This window comes from Leptidea sinapis, chromosome 34 (genome assembly GCF_905404315.1).
Source record: "Leptidea sinapis chromosome 34, ilLepSina1.1, whole genome shotgun sequence".
NCBI lineage: Eukaryota > Metazoa > Arthropoda > Insecta > Lepidoptera > Pieridae > Leptidea > Leptidea sinapis.
The window spans coordinates 11,269,444-11,290,481 of NC_066298.1; the positions used below are offsets into that span (position 1 = coordinate 11,269,444).

The following is a 21,038-nucleotide window of genomic DNA, read 5'->3' on the forward strand; positions in this document are numbered from 1 at the left end:
AAGCCGCTCTTTTATACCCTCGTCCCATGAAATGACGCGCTGTGATTGGTCGGCTGTTGTGATGGAAGACCCCCGGAAGAGACACGTAACAAAGGTGATGGGACTAAATTTGTTTGTTCATTCAACAATGTAAACATGTTATTTTTGTGTTTTATTATTTCTAATTGCTCTAATACATTTAAGCGAAATCCTTTTTCACATATATGTAAAATATTAAAATTATTATTGTTTCCGAGTGAGTGACCTGTATCAATTAAATGTTTCGCGAAGTGTGATTTTTCGGGATGATTATTCCTAAATGCGGCAATATGTTCCTTTAATCTAATTTCGAAATTTCGACCTGTTTGACCTATATATACCCCGTTACAAGTGTCACAACTTAGTTTATAAACGCCGGATTTTTCGGAATTATTTAATCGATCTTTGCCATTACATATTCGACTGACATTGTGATTCGTTCGGAAGGACACATTAATATTGTTTTTCCTAAATATTTTAGCTATTTTATCCGATATTGAACCAATATATGTCAAACTACCAACATATTTGGTATTTGATTGTGGTGGGACGGGATAAAGTTCTGAATTAATTACATGTTTTTGTTTATTTTTAATTAATTTGTTCACTAACTGTTTTGTATAGCCGTTGGAAACCGCGATTTGGTATATTATATTAAGTTCTTTCGCGAAGCTGTCGCGGGACAGTTGGACTGACATTAATCTGTGAACATAGCAGCGGAAGGCCGCTAGTTTATGTTGTACGGGGTGGCAAGATGTTCACAATATTGAAAGACTGCAGATAATTGAGCAAAAGTGTTTGGAATCTGGACATACATACATGGAGGTAGATTATATGCACAGTGCTATAGAATCACAAAAGAAAGAAACTTCAGCATATTCTGCAAGGCGTAGAAAAGTACCTGTTATTCAAAAAAATAAAGATAGTTGAGGAGCCATATACAACACAAGAATTGAAATATCATGAATTTTACGACTTAAAAGATCTGGCTTCTAAAATAATTCATAACAAAGATAAGGACAATGTAGGAAATAGAGTGCAGTCGCTTAAAATTAATAGATTTTATTTTACGACATTAGTGAGAATTTTAGTTCCATAGATATTACCGGCAAAGAAAGAAATACTAGAGCTACACGAACAAAAAGGAAGAAAAGTGAAGCGTTTCCAAATTAATTGAAAAATATGTATGATGAATTACCTATATCTGAGGCCAAAAAAGGATTAACTTATTGTATTTGATTAAAAAGATGTAGTACCGGATGAAGCCTTGGTATAAAAATTTAAAGACGTTGAATAGTGTACCTTAATATAATGAAGAGGAACGAGTTGCCTGGCGAGGAAGATTTTTTATAATTTTCTGTGTTCTTGGCTTCTTTTGATATTTTTCCTTTTTATTACCATTATATACATGCAATAAAGCTGTTCTTATTAATCAAAGCATTATAATAAAAATATATACCACTTATTTCTTTTTGTCATTCAGTAATTTTCAAAATATTTACAGGTAAAAACAGACAACAACGAATAATTCTGTTTATTGCTCTCTTAATTGATTATTTTAGTTTTTTTAACATATACTGAGTCTCAGTAATACAGTGATTCCTTGTTACTATGACAGGTAGATATTAATATTTGATGTTTTTAAGGATTTATAGCCAAATAACGAATTTCAGGTAAAACAAAATAACTACACCACCTTTAAAAAGATTTTACCACTTTTCTTCACTTCTAATGATAATTTTCATAAAATTAATGTATTACATACTTATTAGATAACATTTCTAACTATTTATTATAGTTAGTTACTGTTACGATATTTATATTACGCTTCTACGTTTAACAATGATCACTCAAAACTATAAGTGCGTTTTTCTCATTATTGCTTAATGTGCACTTATTCCGTTCTGCCAGAATACCCGCGATATACTAATATATAATTACTTGACTGCGTTATTACAATAATTTTTGGAGTTCATAGTTAACAAGAATAACAACACGATATCAGCAATATTATAAAAAAAAACGTGGTAATAGTCAACAATAGAGTGTAAAAACATACACAAATGTACAATGCCCAAAACAGTCCGATCAACGCGCATCAGTCCAATACAACTGCTGTAGGAGTAACAGAGACAGTTTATGCATAATAGGAGTGACAGAGATGAATTATTCCGAGTCCCAAAGTTTTAGATGCAAATATCTCTTTTTCTATTGCATTTACGAGGAAAGTGATAATAGACAAATTTGTAGATTTTTTTTATTATCTACCGTTTTTTTTTCAAAATGTTTTTTCGCTAAAAATTATATTTTCGAAGAAAATCGCCAAAAAGCTGTTTCGGGGGTAGTTTTTATTGTTTTTACAACCCCTGCAAGCTATTTTTCGATTTTTTGACTTTGTATTCTTATTTTACATAAAAACTGAAAATATGATCGAGAATTTAAGCTTCCGAAAAAAATGTCGATTTAAAACTTTTATTTTCTGGACTATAATTACTTATAATTTGCATGTCAAAAAGCGCATAGCTAAAGTTGGTTTAAAAAAATAACTTTTTTTTTTATTTATTTAGATTCACCAGTGGTAATTACAATAATACATTTATAATTATTATTATTATGCTAATTTACAAGGGTCTTATTACTAAATGCATTACCTTTTAAGGTGAATACCGCATGCTAAATTATATTGTGTGAAATAGTTACATAAAATAAATATAAGTTATAAAACAACCATTCTATAATGTAAGGAAATTAAGAAATTAACAAAATCTACTAAATAAGTCAAGATAAACGTATTAAACAAATCAAGAATACTTATAAATTATTTATTTACAATACATTTTTTTACATTTTTGCGAAACCTTGGCAATGAATCACTGAATGGGTCCAGGCATTTATAATCGTTTATAATTTTGCATAATCGCGACACAGGTGAATTGATCCCCAAAATAGTTCTGCGAGATGGTTTTTCAAATAAGTTCACAGGTTTACGTGGGCATCTAGGCACTCTAAAATTAAACATAGACACCAGAAAGGAGTTGTCATAAATATTGTTAATACTTTTGTATAAGAAAAGTAAATCCAATATGTCCCTACGTTGTTTCAGAGTTAGTATATTAAAATATGTAAATCTTTCAGAGTATGTTGCGAGTGATCTAGATTTCCCAATTGAGAAAGCCAAGTGATAAAGAAAACGCTTCTGAATTCTTTCGATTCTGAGACAATGGCAAGCGTAGTGTGGTCTCCAGACGGTACTACCGTATTCCAAAACTTTAAATGGACGACTAGCGAATGCAGTTAAATATGCATCATATTATATTCACAAGTATACTATATACTTAATATGTAATAATTAAAGCTATTACACATATATTTTCACAAACTCATTTGCTTCAAGGATTTTGAAGAATTATTAGTCTATCCTTTAGCATTTTTTTTTTCAAAATATGATAGCGATCTGAAACCATACTCACACAACTTGCTAGACAACTCGGAAATAGAGTCGTCTAGGGCACACCTTTTGCGAGTAATTTTTAGGTAATGTAAAGTGTTACTTTCCCATAATCGAACGAAATGATATCTCAAAACATCTGCAAATATATAATATAAAAGAAAGCTATTCGATGGAAAGCAATCACGATGTTATATTGCTCAGAGCAGAGTTTGTTTAGTACTATATAAATAATATTCAGGCAACTTTTGATACGACACTGCTCTAACTCTATTGTTCGTAGGTAAAAGCTTTAGATATTAAAATGCTTCTTACTTTTAGATGCTTACGATACGATACTACTACACATTAAAACCATTATAATTCACAAGAACACTCAACAACTTACAAAAAATCATATTCAGGAACGGTTTATTTATTAAAAAGCAATAATAAAATTATTTTTATTTTGACTTATCATCTGCACTTATTGTATAATATCGTCCACGCATCTTGTAATGAAGCGTCCGAGCCAAATACAATTATCTTTCCGGCCGAGGACCAATCATCGCGCTTGCTTAAGAATACAAATCGTCACCAGCGCAGCTAATTGACTTATTTACGTGCTTGTTCTTTTCCTCAATAAGTTCGGATACTCTAGTTAAATTGTCAATGTAGTGAAGTTTAGAGAACTGTTGATTTTGTTAGGAATTACGCTTCCTTTACTTTTTTATTCGTAGCCTAAACTCATGTCATGAATTATTCTGTCAGTGAGATGTATTAAAATCTGTTCAGTATGTTTTGAGTCTAAATAAGCAAAGTTCAACCGATAAAAAATATGAAGCTCCATTAAATCTGGGGAACCTACTCGCATTCCTGCACCTCGTCCGGTATTGTTTCTCAATATTATGGCTATTATAACTTAACAGTATTGGTAACGCCAGCTGTCCAAATAACACACAACCTTTTCCTTAACCACTTACACCTTTATCCTAGCAACTTAGTCGGTAAAAGTTAAGAATAAACCGCGAGCCGCGACATCTACGGTCGTATGGCTAAACACACATTCCGTCAAGTAACCGCACGCGAAGGTTGAGCACCCGCAACATTTAAGCATAAATCCAGGAAATCCTCAATTCCTGATTATTTGCCGCCGTGAGATCGTAGTGATTTCTTCGTTAAGTGTCCGGCGATATATATATTGTGGTTCGCCAGCACACTCAGGCAAATATAGAAGAACCCAGGATCTTGCAGAAGAGGTGAGTACCGGCTATTCCCTTTACTTCAATGATTACTGTTCTGTTCACCTGAGTACCCCCTTTTATTAATACAGTCCACTTTTAATTCCCTGGTGCAACCATATTTGTCCTTCGAGCCGGATTTGAGGTTTTTTAGAATTTTATAGTTTAGGTTATGTACCTACCGCATTAAATCATACCGCGTTACAGCCAGCTATCGGCAATTATTCCGCATAAAACATTATAACCGCCCTATTGAGTACATTAATTAGGTCTCAATTAGTGATTTAAATAAGTTAATTTGATTAAATATCCTTAGATTTCTTTAAAAGTTACAACTGTGTGCACACGTGTTTGCAATAGTATATTTAACTTCCCGCCGTGTTAATTAGTAGCACGTAGCCCCGTATAATATTATATAGTTTATAGTTAATCTAATTAAATAGTAATTACATAAATTGATATCAAATGATACCTAATTGCAATTTGCATACACATGGCACAAAATTCATTCATTTGAAGTGTCAGAGAGCAAACAAAGATTAAAAGCGACATACTTAATTTCGTCGCATTCTGATTATTAGAACTACCTTCAAATTTGATTTGTATTATTTTAGATTATAAACAATGCCACCTAAGAAAGATTGTCGTATATCGGATTCCGAAGGCGAGATGGATTCGGAATTGGTCATGCTACAAGCTGAACGCGAAGTTAGCTTTCAAATAGTACAAAATATATATGATTTATCACAGAAAAGTATTAATATTGATACCGCCGCTAGGAAAAGATTCCTAGATGAATCCGCGAATATTGACGAACTTCGTAATGAGTTTAAACAAACATTAAAGAAATATAACACCCGCTTATTATATTTAACGCCATCCGCAAAGCCTGACTATAGTAGTCTGGTAGCATTTGAATCTTTATATAGTCGCGTTAAACGATTACAGACTCAATACACAGTGCAATCGAGCGTCGCGTCGTGTTCTAATGATAATATGAACGTTATACATAAGTCTAGACCTAAGTTAGTGCCTATAGAATTACCAAACTTCTCAGGTGATATTCGCGACTTTCCTTTGTTTTATGATAGTTTCAAGGCTACCGTGCATGACAATCCGTTGTTATGAGATACTGAAAGGCTATATTACTTATTAGGAAAACTGTCATCAAAAGTTCTTAGTGTGATCTCGAGTATTTCTCCGAGCGCTGAGAATTATAACTTAATCTTGAAAACCCTAACAGACAAGTACGACGACAAGCGGTTGCTCGTCTCTGCTTATTTAAATCAAATGTTAGTATTTAAAGCAATACAATCAGGTTCCGCGTTTAACTTTAATTCATATAATGATAATTTTGTAAGTGCAGTGCGCGCCTTGCAATACTTAAAGTTAGAAAATCTCAGTGATTTAATATTAGTACATATTGCATATAAAAGGCTAGATTTTGAGACGGTGCATGCATTCGAGACCCAGTATGGATCCGAGAGCTTTGATAGGTTGGTCGAATTTATACAGTCCCGCGTTAAAGTGTTGGAACGTTCGCAAGGTACTACGGCGATTGTTAGTACTTCGCGAAGTAAAAATAATAACCGCCGTTCTAATAACACCGCCCCAACTTATCTCAATACTGCCGCTGCTTCCCGCAAATGTTTGTGTAAGAACATTACACATCAACATCTATTCAAATGTCAGGAGTTCAATAAAATGTCTCCTCAGGAGCGATTGAAATTCATAAAAGAAAACCGGGCTTGTATAAACTGCTTAAGTCTTAGCCACCGCGTTAGTAATTGTTCTTCTCGTACATCATGTCGCGTTTGTAAATCAAACCATCATACACTGCTACATTTTACCAGAGAAATATCACCATCACCGCGACATTCGGACATCCGTGGTGACGAGCATATCGCCGTGCGTAACAATGTTGCACTATGTGCGAGAAATCATACATCCCGCGCTCAGAATACAAACACCGCTGTATTATTACCAACCGCTCAAGGTATTGTTTACGATATTAATAATAAACCGCAAGTCATTAGAATACTTTTAGACTCCGGATCGCAATGTCAGTTCATCACGCAGGAATGTTGCAATCGCCTAGGATATCAACCGCTAAGCACCGAACGTATTATTGTGAAAGGGTTCGGTGGCGAACAAAAAATAATTAACAATTCGCTTATTAATTTAAGGTTTTATTCCCGCTTTGACAACAACATTTATTTTGATTTTTCACCGCTCGTTGTTGATCAGATTACCGATCTCTTACCTACCGCTGCGATAGACCAGTCCGTGTTATCACGCATATCGCAATTACCGCTGGCTGACGAGTCTTTCGGAGTACCTGATAAAATTGACGCCTTAATAGGTGCTTCTATATACTCACATTTATTTCTCTCTGAAATAATATCCGCACCCCGTGGCTCACCAGGACCTTCCGCGTTCCGCACGTTGTTAGGGTACGTGTTAATGGGTTCCGTACCTACAATATCTACATATCATTCACAACATGTTCTGACTTGTTGTGCTGCTCAAGAGCCTGTCGCTATTGACTCCTTAGTCAAGCGAGCTTGAAGATTCTCCCTCCACGCCGCCCCCCATTCAATACCCAGAAGATGTTGAATGCGAAATATTTTATAAAGAAACCACGACCCGCGATCCCAGTAGTGGGAGATACATAGTTGCCCTTCCGTTCAAAGGGGATGTGTACACACATGGTGACTCTTTCGATATCGCACGTAGGCGCTTTCTGTGTCTCGAAAGAAAATTAGAAGCTTCACCGAAATTAAGATTGGCTTATGATGATATTATACGAGAGTATATCGCGAGAAATTACATCGCACCAGTGCCGCGCTATGATACTCGCGATCCGATTTACGTTATTCCGCATTTTTGTGTAGTCCGTGAAGACAAAATATCCACTCGCTTACGTATTGTTATGGACGCCTCCACCTACTACTGGAAGTAAGATATCGCTTAATGATATACTGCATACAGGGCCGAACTTGCAAGGCGACTTAATAAAAAATATTTTGAATTTTCGTTTTCATGCCGTTGCTATGACGACAGACTGCCGCCAACAGTTCTTGCAGCTAGGTATGCGCGAGTCTGACCGCCGCTATCAATGTTTTTTATACCGCTTTCATCCTGACGAACCATTGCAGTTTTATTGTTTTCAAAGAGTTTGTTTCGGCTTAGCATCTTCCCCGTACCATGCGTTGCGTACAGTAAGGCAACTCATAGAAGACGACGGAGAAAAATACCCCCTCGCGAGTGCTATCGCGCTTTCGTCTCAATATATGGATAATCACGCATTCTCGGTTCCCACTGAACGAGAAGCAGTCGAACTGCACGTCAACTTATTTACTTGTTCAAGGGCGCACAGTGGGATCTCGTCAAATGGAATAGTATCAGTCAAACTGTTTTAAAACATATTCCCGACTCACATAAAATTCCCTGTGATGTTGAGTTTGATAAATCCATGCAACATAAGATATTAGGCTTGCATTGGCATAACGATCAGGATGCTTTCTATTTTGCGGTGTCAGAGCTCCATGCCTGAAGTACAGTTCCGACAGAAGACTGTTAGGCTAGCTCTGTTTTCGTTGGACGTCAGGAAGTCGAGCGGGCCGGATGGCATTTCTCCAATCGTGCTTACAACGTGTGCCCCTGAGTTGACGCCGGTGCTAACGCGTTTATTCCTGCACTCTTATTCAAAAGGCGTAGTCCCTGATTCATGGAAGTCAGCCCTTGTCCATCCGATCCCAAAAAAAGGAAACAGTTCGGATCCGGCAAACTACAGGCCTATTCCTATTACCTCCCTACTCTCGAAAATCATGGAGAGCATAATTAATCGCCAGCTTTCGGTATACCTTGAGGGTCACCAGTTGATCAACGACCGGCAGTACGGCTTTCGCCATGGTCGGTCGACTGGCGATCTTCTGGTATACCTAACACATAGATGGGCGGCGGCTATTGAAAGCAAGGGGGAAGGCCTGGCAGTTGGTCTGGATATAGCGAAGGCCTTTGATCGTTGGCACAAGGCGCTCCACGCAAAACTTCCATCATTTGGGCTTCCCGAGAGCTTTTGCAAGTGGACCTCCAGCTTCCTCACTGGGCGCAGCATACAGGTCGTTGTCGACGGTTATTGCTCGAATTCCAAGCCCGTGAACGCTGGAGTGCCCCAAGGCTGTGTGCTATCTCCCACGCTGTTTCTTCTGCATATCAATGATATGTTGGACACCGCCAACATGCATTGCTATGCAGACGACAGCACTGGTGATGCCGTATACACGGGCCATGCAGGTCTCTCTCGGGAAAACGTCGAGCAGTGCCGGGTGAAACTTGTGTCTTCTATCGAGTCCTCTCTCGAAAAGGTCGCGGAATGGGGTAAGTTGAACCTTGTCCAATTTAACCCCTAGAAGACTCAAGTTTGCGCGTTTACCACTAAAAAAAAACCCATTTGCCGTATCACCGCTCTTCGAGAACACTTCCCTTAAAGCCTCGCCTAGTATCGGAATACTGGGTCTCGAAATCTCGAGCGATTGCCAATTCCGTGGCCATCTGGAGCGCAAAGCCAAATTGGCTTCGAAGAAGCTGGGCGTCATAAATAGAGCACGGCAATACTTCAAGCCGGCCCACATTCTAGCGCTCTACAAAGCGCAGGTCTGGCCTCACATGGAGTATTGCTGTCATCTCTGGTCTGGCGCACCCCAGTATCAGCTCGATCCATTTGACCGCGTGCAACGCAGAGCAGCTCGATTTGTCGGGGACCTAGCGCTCTGTGAGCGGCTGGATCACTTGGCGTTGCGTAGAGACGTTGCTTCATTGTGTGTCTTCTACCGCATTTATCACGGGGAGTGTTCCGAAGAGCTGTTCAACCTGATTCCTGCCGCTGAATTTCACCTTCGCACGACACGCCACAAGTTACGATATCATCCCCACCATCTGGATGTGTGTGGTCCTCCACAGTGTGGTTTTCAAGGAGCTTTCTTTCTCGCACTACAAAGCTGTGGAATGAGCTTCCTTGTGCGGTGTTTCCGGGACGATACGACATGGGTACCTTCAAGAATAGCGCGTACACCTGCTTTAAAGGCCGGCAACGCTCCTGTGATTCCTCTGGTGTTGCAGGAGAGTGTGGGCGGCGGTGATCACTTAACGTTTCGTTGCTCCCACCATTGTATACGCCAAGTAATTGATAAAAGAATTTTGGCAGCTCGGGCTCTAATGGGATGATGAACCGCCTTCTTATATTATAAAACAGTAGAAACAATTCTGTTTAGAATTGCCGTCTCTTAATGACGTCCGCGTACCGCGACACATTGGTGTATTTATCGGTTGTAAAGTTACACTCTTAGGATTTTCTGACGCTAGTGAACGGGCTTATGGGTCAGTGATCTACGCTCATGTTAACGCGTCATCAGGCAACACTGTTCGATTAGTATGTGCTAAATCTAAAGTCAGCCCGACAAAACCCGTCACAATTGCACGTTTAGAACTATGTGCTATGGTTTTAATGGCCAAGTTACTCCGCGCTGTCCTCTACAGTTATTCCAATTATGGTCCGATTGATGTATACGCCTTTACCGACTCTAAGGTAGCGTTATATTGGACTAAAAGCTCACCGCATAAGTGGCAAACATTTGTTGCCAACCGCATTGTTCAGATTACGGAAAACATTCCGGCTGACAACTTCTATCATGTCTCAGGTATCGAGAATCCTGCTGATGTACTTTCGCGTGGTATTTTGCCGCAGAAGTTAGTCACGCATCCTCTATGGCTCCACGGACCACCATGGGCTTCGTCAAATACGTCAGAATGGCCGCTTAAAGATTTAGAGGGACAAATAATTAGTAAAGTACCTGAACAAAAGCTTTTAACGCATATGGTGTCTTCACCAATAAAGTATTGCATGCTATATGATTTAGCGCTTCGTATTTCATCGTGGCCTAAATTACTTCGCATTGTTTCTTACGTTTATAGATTTATAAATGTAAAATCACGCCGCAGCGCTATTATAGCGTCTGTAGATCGCCGCAGAACTGACTCAGTATCTGCCAGTGAAATGAACTCCGCTCAAAATAAAATACTCCGCGCTCTGCAAAGTAAATATTTTGCAGTAGAATATAATAACATAAAAAATAATAAACCTTGTTCACAAGCTTTTAATCGACTGAGGCCCTTCATTCCCAACGGTTTAATTCTTGTAGGTGGTCGACTATCCAATTCCGCTTTAGATTATGCTCATAAGCATCCCGTTATATTACCGCGCAGTGATCACATAGTAAGTATGATTATCGACCACTATCACGTAAAAACACGCCGGACCAGACCTACTGATGACCCTCTTGCGCCAAGAGTTCTGGATCTTGTCCGCACGCCGCATTGTGAGACAGCGCGTCCACATGTGCATTTCTTGTTTTCGTTTAAAAGCGCGCCCTAATTACCCGTTAATGGCAAATTTATCTGATTGTCGTACACGCCAAGTTATAAAGGCATTCACACATACAGGCTTCGACTATGCAGGTCCTATCGCTTATACATCGATACGCCGCCGTGGCGTTCGCAGTGAAAAGGCGTATCTTTGTATTTTCACGTGCCTCACTACTCGTGTTGTACATGTTGAGTTAGCCACAGACCTCACCACTCCGAGCTTTCTCGCAGCGTTGAAGAGGTTTCTTTCTAGGAGGGGTCCGGTACAAACTATGTATACAGACAACGCAACAAACTTTATATAAATTCCTCGATGTAGAATACCGCCCGAAATTAGAAATAGAGTACGCGGAGAGTAGAATAACGTGGAAGTTTATATGTCCAAATTCTCCGCACTTCGGAGGTGCCTGGGAAAGCGTTGTAAAAGTAGTGAAGTTCCGTGTAATCGGACAATAACTTTTATCATATGAAGAACTCTGTACTGTCCTCACTCAGATAGAGTGTCTACTCAACTCGCGACCGCTGACAGTACTGAGCTCTGACCCCGCTGAGCTCTCGGATCTAACGCCAGCTCATTTCTTACATACCGCTCCATTAAACTCTATACCCGCGCTTGAAGTGGAGTCTGACTGAGTCAGCTTACTTCATAGACATTCGTTATTAGATAATTCGGTTCAGTCGTTCTGGAACCGCTGGAGAATGGAATATCTTCACAGCTTTCAAGTTCGGCAGAAGTGGAATAGTCCTACCGCATCCATAGAGCCAGGGACAGTAGTAATTATAATGAATGATAGTGTTCCTCCTCTATCTTGGCCCCTGGGGCTCATAGAGAAGGTTCATCCCTCGAAGGACGGCGTCACGCGCGTTTGCTCTGTAAGAACCGTCAAAGAAACTTACCTACGTCCGGTCGCTCGTTTGTGTCCTCTGCCTAAACAGTAAATATAACCGCAAATATTTTATAATACCGCTAGTTTTTAGTTATATTTAGAATAAGTCTTGTTACTTAATTTTTTTTTAAATAACGCGAACCGCTTTAGTTTGTAGCATAATTAATATTGTACCGTTCCGCCGTGATTCTGTATCTGTATGTGTATTCACATATCGTGCGTTCCTAGAGTCATAGTATTTTTCTTATCTTATGAAGGGTTTTTAATGGTGACCCATTAAAGGGGGATGAAAATGGTAACGCCAGCTGTCCAAATAACACACAACCTTTTCCTTAACCCCTTACACCTTTATCCTAGCAACTTAGCCGGTACAAGTTAAGAACAGACCGCGAGCCGCGACATCTACGGTCGTATGGCTAAACACACATTCCGTCAAGTAACCACACGCGAAGGTTGAGCTCCCGCAACATTTAAGCATAAATCCAGGAAATCCTCAATTCCTGTTGATTTGCCGCCGTGAGATCGTAGTGATTTCTTCGTTAAGTGTCCCGCGATATATATATTGTGGTTCGCCAGCACACTCAGGCGAATATAGAAGAACCCAGGATCTTGCAGAAGAGGTGAGTACCGGCTATTCCCTTTACTTCAATGATTCCTGTTCTTTTCACCTGAGTACCCCCTTTTATTAATACAGCCCAGTTTAAATTCCCTGGCGCAACCAAGTATATAGCTTTTTATGAGCGAACAAATAAGGCACAAGCAATGTCAAATCGATAAGCAATGGTCAATATGGTCTTTGTCATAAGTCAAACAAAACAACCGATGGTGAGAATATGTGAGGCAGGCTCCTCATATAACGAAAACCGCCAAAAATTGCAATGGAATGAAAGACTAAAGTGTAGCGAGTGACAGAGAAGCGAGACGTTTGTTTGCCTACGTTTTTTTCTTTGTGTGTGGACACGTCCCAATGCGATCATATATACATAATATATAATTAAATTGTGCCGCAATATTTATGAATTATATTACAAATAATAGAATTTCCCAGTACAGAATATAGTGACAGAAGCTTATTAACTTAAGCCCATAACAATGGCTTGATTGCAAAATCTTTTTGAAGTGAAACTTCTTTAGAATCGTTGTGATTTCAAACCGGATGCAACGGAAAAAACGTCAGGTAAGAGACACAAATACAAAAATGTGTAGGATGATGCCGGCAAAGAATGAGACACAAATATGCATACTATTGAAGTGAAAACTTTATCATCGTTGTGATTTGAAAGTCGATGAAACGAAAAAGCGACAGTAAAAAGAGCAGTAACATCAATTCATAATATTTAACATTAAGATAATGAGATGGGAAGCATAATACAATGTTTTGGTACCAGGCGATCATAGTTAAAGAAGAGATTGCCTTAGGTATGGCGCGAGTATACCTTAACATATTCTGACTCCAAGCGCAGGACGTATTACTACATAGACACCAGGAGAACATATTATTATATATATTAGTGGTGATAGGAATATCTTTCATAGCGGTTGAAATCATGTAGCATACTAGCAACACGTACCAGGAATTCATAATATACAGCTTAGAGGTTCATGCACCATGCAGGTTTCACTTCTGACATGTGTACTTTGTACGCACGCAATGTTTTTTTATTTGTGTATTGTATTCTGAACTAAGATAATATTATAATCTTGAACTATGCAGTAAACCTGCAAGTTGCATTGTCCCAACTCCCCTCAGAGCACAGACCCTCGGAGCTATAGCTCCCAAAGTTAAAGTCAGTGTCAAAACTCAAATGTCAATTTAATCATGTGAAATGTGAATGAGTGCAGGAATGTTTCGGTGGTTTGGATTATGTTTTTTTGGGTGAAAATTGAGACCAATAATTTTGCACTCGCTTGAAAATAATTCATTATTCAATTCATCAATTATTTCTAAGAACAGAATAAAAATAATCTTCTAATTTTGTTACTTGAAAAGGCCTCTGTTTGTTTGTGAATTACGATGGCGGATGTGTTAGACATTGAAAATTCTGAAGAGTTTGAGGTTGATGAAGACGGTGAACGTAAGTTTATATCAACAACTTCTGTGATTTTTATACAGTTATTGATTTTTACATATTATTTTAATTAAAGAGCGCTTAAATATTTTCCTCCGTAAGTTATTAATATCAATAATTATAACTTACTTGATGGCTAGGGGCAAGTTAACTCTGATTTCCCAAAAGAATACAGAAATGAAGCTTATTAATTAATTTACAGAGGGAATTGCTCGTTTGAAGGAGAAAGCACGTAAACGTAAGGGACGTGGTTTTGGTTCCGAATCTGGTGGCGGTGGTGGTAACGAAAGGGGAAGTCGTGGCAGGTAATATAAATAAATAATAATATTGAAACACTTACACAAATTATCTTGCCCCAAACTAGGCATAGCCTGTACTATGGGTACAAGACAACAATATATTTAATACAATATATTTACTTAATATACATATAAACATCCATGACTCAGAAACAAACATCCATATTCATAATATAAATGATTACTGGGATTCGAACCCAGGACCTCTAGCTAAGTAGTCAGGGTCACTAACCATTCAGCTATATGGGTTGTCAAGTATCATTGAGTAATTTCCATGCTAGTGAGTTGATGGTGCTCATCCCAAAATAAGTTTGAATCTTAAATAAGTAAGTTTATAAAAGTAAATATAAGTGTAAGAAAGGAAAAGGACTCAGATTGCATCCAGTGTAAAGTCTGTGTTTGATATATTGTGTTCAGCTTAAAAGACATAAATTACAAATATTATACAAAAAACTGTTATATTGTATAGCAACAAAACATTACAAATGAATACTGAAAATGAAGCAAGAAGCAAATTTCAGCATTTGTATTGTAACAGACTTTTCATCATAAATTATAGCCTGTTCAGGGGCAATTATAGGTATTATTGTTTTTTGTGAGTTCCCAATATAATATCTACAGATAGAGATTAATTACTACCTTCTCCTGTCAGTAAATAGCTGTCAATAATCTGAAGCTGTCCCAATATACCCGATAAGTCATTCTTATCCCCTTATATTGGGAATTGTGAATTGCAATATCCATACAAACTTCCATCGCTGGTAAGCTATATGTCATCCCATTGACAGACAACATGTACCGTGACATATAAGGTGAGCTACCATCAATTAGTTTATTGGGACAGAAAAGTAAATGATAATTACGCTGAATATCGGGAATGGCCGTTAGTGATTTGATATGATCTGACATATTTGTAAGGGACTGCTGTAAGACAGGTAGTAACTGTTCCTTCTTGAATATTCAGTACTGTGGCCAAGAGTGTGGCGTGTAACATCTCTAAATGAGATGATTTTAAAGTTTGACATCTTTATCTATGTACTCTTAGTAGATTAGAGCACTGTAATAGTAGTCTTGCATATGGACGGGCTTATTCACTTTTAAGGTTATATCACTAAAGATCATAAATGGAAGTTTATTTGAAAAAAATTCATAAACAACAAGACTGTTGATGGCCACCACTATAACAATATTTTAAACTTCCAGATATGATAGTCTTGCTCCAGAAGGTGATGGAAATACTCCAGGCCCACAAAGATCAGTTGAGGGTTGGATCTTGTTTGTCAGTAATGTGCATGAGGAGGCACAAGAAGAAGATATTCAGGTTTCACATGAAATTACTATGTTACATATTAACTCTAAGAGATTTTTTTTATGTAAATAAGGGACAAGACGATAAATAATGGACATTCAGCTGATGGTAATTGATACACCCAATTGCCCATTACAATGCTCAGAATTTTTATAAAAAACAAAAATTCTGAGAGCCACTACAACTGTGCTCGCCACCTTGAGACATAAGATGTTACGTCTCATTTGCACAGTAATTTCACTACAAGTATTTCACTAGCTAGGGCGCCCTTCAGACGGAAACACAGTAATACACATTACTCCTTCACGGCAGAAATAGGTGCCGTTGTGGTACCTATAATCTAACTGACATCCTGTGCAAAGGAGCCTCCTCCTGGTAAATTTTTTTTATGATTGAGTGAGTTGATTGAGAGTGGATCCTATTTTTTACTAAAAGAAGTAATGAGATATGAATGATTTATTTTATTTATTTATTCATGTATAGGAAACAAACAGTATTATGATACTTAAATATTAACAAATCTTTAAACTTGCACTTTAACCAGTGAAGTTTCCAACAATTTATACAACACTTTTAGTTAAAAGGTAAGCAACAGTAAGATAAAAACCACAAAACAAAAGTAATACAAATTAACAACTAATTACAAGCTATATAAGTTACACAATACTATACACGCCTATTATACAATACTATAATGAATTAGTTACAAATGAGATAAGTATTCAGAAAAAATAATGTTAGAATGGGGTTAAAAAAATATCAGTAATTATTTAAATTATCACAAACCAATGATCTGAAAACATTTAACTTTTCATGAAATATGTCAATATGACTGTATGCTCTATTATAACAGCTACATGCCCGATTCATAAACCTGTTCTTTCCATGTACTGTTCTCGCATAGGCAACATCTAATACATCTTTACATCGGGATGTAGGCCTTCTGCAGTGTAATCCTATTTTACTTAATAGATATGGAGAATCAGCTATATTATGTAATAATTTATATAAAAATATTATGTCTCTTTGGGTTCAACTGTCTTTCAAAGAACTTAAATCGTTGGAGTGAAAATTAAATGTGGGATCTAAATGTTGTAGGAATTCTAAATGCTTTATGAATTTATTTTGAATATGTTCCAAGCAGTTTATATGAATATTATAGCAGGGGTTCCAAACAACTGACGCATACTCAAGATGTGGCCTGACAAAAGCATTGTATAAAATTAAATATGTATGCAATTTTTTAAACTCACTTCCCTGCCTTAAAATGAATCCAAGCATTTTATATGATTTATTAATTATACAATCATAGTGGGTTCTAAATGTGAGTTCACTATCCAGGATTACCCCCAAATCTCTAACCTCTTGAACTCTTTTTAATTTTGTGTCATATATCTGATAATTAGATTTTCTTGAAAAACTTATGGCACAACATTTTTCAATATTTATAGTGAGACCATTTTTTACGCAGTAATTACCAAGCTTATTCAAGTCAGTCTCGAGGAGGATGCTATCATCTGAATTCTTAATATTTGTAAATATTTTATTATCATCAGCGTATAGAAGAGAGCTTGTATTTCGAAATATATTGTCCATATCGTTTATGAAAATATTAAATAATAAAGGGCCAAGATGAGATCCTTGGGGTTGGGATGAGTAATGGGGACAAAGTTGGAAGTATAGCCTTTAATCGTAACTGCTTGGGTTCTATGTGTAAGGTAACTTTCTAGCCATCTTAGAAGGTTGCCATGGGTACCGATGCCAGCTAATTTCTTAATTAATATAAAATGAGATATTTTATCAAAAGCTTTTGAGTAATCAGTATAAATGGCATCAACCTGATGTCCTTCGTCCATAGCCCTAATTACTATATCCACTAATTCACAAAGATTGGTCTCAGTGGATCTTTTGTTAAGAAAACCGTGTTGGTTTATTGATAAAATATTTCTTACAGCTGGGTAAATAGTATCATAGACTATTTTCTCAAATAATTTAGGAATAGTAGAATGTTTCTCATGATACAACTTACATGACACAACATGTGTGTTAGCTAGTGGTTTAATTTATAAAATACTAAGTAGCTGTGTAATACATAATAATAATATGGCATGTTAATCAACAAGGGTCAAAGTAGCAGTGGTTTTAATTACCTTTTCTCTCTTGCTGTATCCCAAGTGTGAGTGAGAGGGAAGGGTCACTTATCTTGCTTTCATTCCTCTTCTTTGTATGCAGACAAGGCATAACAGAAGCAAATTCTTTTTGGATTGAAGCAGTATTTAAAAGAAAAAAATTGTTATATTTAATTTTGAAGTTTTTGATCTTGAACTTGAGAAAAAGCTTAGGTTATTGCTTAAATTGTATGTACATATAACTAGCTGACCCAGCAAACATTGTTTTGCCTAATAAATTAATAATAATAAATTCAATAACAAAAATTTTTGGGGTATAAAAATAGATGACGACTGATTCTCAGATCTATCAAATATATTGTACATTTATCGTCATACAATTATTGAATTCGATTGCCATCTTGCAACCCTAGTGCGGATCTGTGGATGGAACAGAATAGTATAAAAATCGTGATTAAAAAACAGGGGTTGACCATAGAAGGGTGAAAAGTTGTATGTATTTTTCAATGCTGAAAAATTATAAGATTAAAATAAAAAAATAGTCAAAAAAATTCAAAATAATAATGTAGGGGTGGGGTCACACATTATTTAGGGCAGAGGTGCTCAAGCTTGAACTGCTGGTGATCTACCTCAAAATTGTTAGACTACAATCAATCGACTCTGAGAGGCTTCAAGTATGTGTGATGAAGGATTGTCGTGTAGGTACCTAGAGTGTCACAATGACATAGATATTAGTTTTGCGCACAATAATATACATTTTTTAGTCTACTTTTTAGTCACTACATGTCCTACATTTACATGAGACACTACATGTACTTTTCATGAGATGGTACGTAATTACCGATTTTAGTTGCCTAAAACAAAATCTGTGAATAGTATATCGGATTTTTTTCTCGAGAACGACAAAAACTGCACTCGCGATCGACCGTTTGAGCACCCCCGATTAAGGGTTATGAAAAATAGATGTTGGCCGATTCACAGACCTATCCAAAATAAATACAAAATTTTGCCGTTCTGGAGGAGTTTGGTAACAAACACGTCTAGCGCTGCCGTATGCGTGAGAGAAAGGGAAGCCAGACAGACTGGCGCCATAACGCGTTACGTTACGAACGGTTTACCCTCCTATAAGAAGTTATCACTCTAATAAAGTAATATATTAACGTTGGTATTAGGTTCAAAAACAGTTAAATCGAACATTATGTAGGTAGTTCTAAATTTAAATTTCTATTTTTAGAATCAGTTCTCTGAATTTGGTGAAATTAAGAACATACATTTGAATTTGGATCGGCGCACTGGTTTTCTCAAAGGTTATGCACTGGTGGAATATGAAACATACAAGCAAGCTGCGGTAAGTATACTAATATTTATTTATTATAAGTATGAGTGGCGAACACAATAGTTGAATTTCGGACACAGTTTATCTAGGACTTACCAGGACTAAAAAGATTGAAATTTGGAATTAGTTTTCCTCGCGTTTATTAAAGAGAGACCATTATTTTGATGCTTGTCGTTAGTTATTTTTGCAATTCTGAGAAACATTTTTTTACAGCTACCCAGTTATAGAAATATATTTACATAATAACACAATGTCATGACATAATACATCTACACTAATAAACGGAAAGCCGGTATTTTTGTTCGGTTATACTGTGAAAACTATTGAACCGATCGGAATAATACTTATACCATAAAGGTGCGTACAGACTAGTGAAACGTAACATGAAACAAGTGCAAACTATGAGAATTTGTTACAAAGTGTGTTTGTTACCTTTTATGATACATTGCAGCGATGTGTGCGGCGAATTCTTTCATTGTATGATACATGAACATTTTCATGTTACGTTTCACCTGTCTGTACGCACTATAAAATGCACCGTGTTTCGGAGACTGTTTAATATTTATATGTTGGTGATTACTTATCCGGAATCTATTTTTTTGACTTAGATACCCTACATATTCGCAATACAAATAATTCAAACAAGCAACTTAGGCGTGGGTTACTTAATTTATATGGCAAAACGTTTGCCAGGTTAGCTACAATTATATAGAAGGATGTGATTTTTCATTTCGCAATGTCTAGATAAATTCTGACTTGGTGCTGCATGTCGTAAGGTTGATTTTCATTTACCAATCATTCATTGTTTACGTTTTGTTCTTATTGACATTTAAATGAGCTTCGGAGTTTTGTTAAATTATATTCTTTTATACAGCACTCAACTAAGATTGAAAAATGCATATAAATAACTATAATGAGTTGAACCTAACGATACAAATCAAATTAACAAGTGAAAGATTTTACTAATAATTATACGATATTTTATCACGACTGATTAATCTGTTTTCTATTTTGAATTATTATATGGTTTTATAAAACACGACTAATTTAATCCAATACCATCTGAGCCAAGACGCTCAGACGGAATCGAGAAGCATGGGTTTGAATCCCGCATCGTTCATAAATTAATTTGTATAATTAATCCCAGAAGTGAGGAATATCACTTTAAAAATAACAAATTCACTTTAAGTTATTTTCAGTGCTGTAATAATTAGGTTCTCTACTTTTTTCTTCTATAGTAGTAGTCTACTTTTGTATTTCAGTATAGTTGTAATATTTTTTTCTTTCAGAGCGCACGCGAAGCGTTGGACGGAGCTGATATTCTTGGCCAAGCGATCTCTGTGGATTGGTGCTTTGTGAAAGGGCCTACAAAGGTGCATAAAAGGCGTCGATAGTAATAAGATCTTAATAAACATAATTTTGCAAAACCTCTGTTTTTTTTATTTCCTCATAATATTTTGTAGAGATATCACTCAATAACCGTTCGAGGAGCTTTTTACCACGTGACGTTCGTCTATATCAAGCGCTTATAAAGAAACTTTCAGCCGCTTACAAAAAAACTGTGGACGAACCTTTTTTTAAATTTATATAATGACACGGGATGCAAGTCCATAGAACTAAACTTGGAACACACGTCTATCTGCAGTATTGTCACGTTTGCTACAATTTTTTATGAAAATAAGGCACGTGTGCCGCTCAGGATTCTTGAAAAAATAATCTATCCGGAATCCTGTGCAAAGGAGCCTCCCACTGGTAAATACAGTTTATTAGTTATTTTATTTTCAAGTTTTTTGAAGTGAGATGCGTGCTTAGAACTCGCGAAGGCAAAGTGCCTGATATTTTTGTGTCGAATTAGTCTCATTTAATTCCTACGACATATAGTGTTCAGTGAGAAGCC

General features: G+C 36.8%; 1 protein-coding gene across 1 annotated transcript; it reads left to right on the plus strand.

Moving 5' to 3' along the window:
- Positions 1 to 13,811: 13,811 nt before the first annotated feature.
- On the plus strand, positions 13,812 to 20,568 carry LOC126974899 (RNA-binding protein 8A). Its single transcript, XM_050822620.1, has 5 exons — positions 13,812 to 14,074; positions 14,271 to 14,373; positions 15,571 to 15,688; positions 19,040 to 19,153; positions 20,431 to 20,568. The coding sequence occupies exons 1-5, from the start codon at positions 14,014 to 14,016 to the stop codon at positions 20,533 to 20,535; spliced, it is 501 nt and encodes a 166-aa protein (XP_050678577.1). The 5' UTR covers positions 13,812 to 14,013; the 3' UTR covers positions 20,536 to 20,568.
- Positions 20,569 to 21,038: the final 470 nt, after the last annotated feature.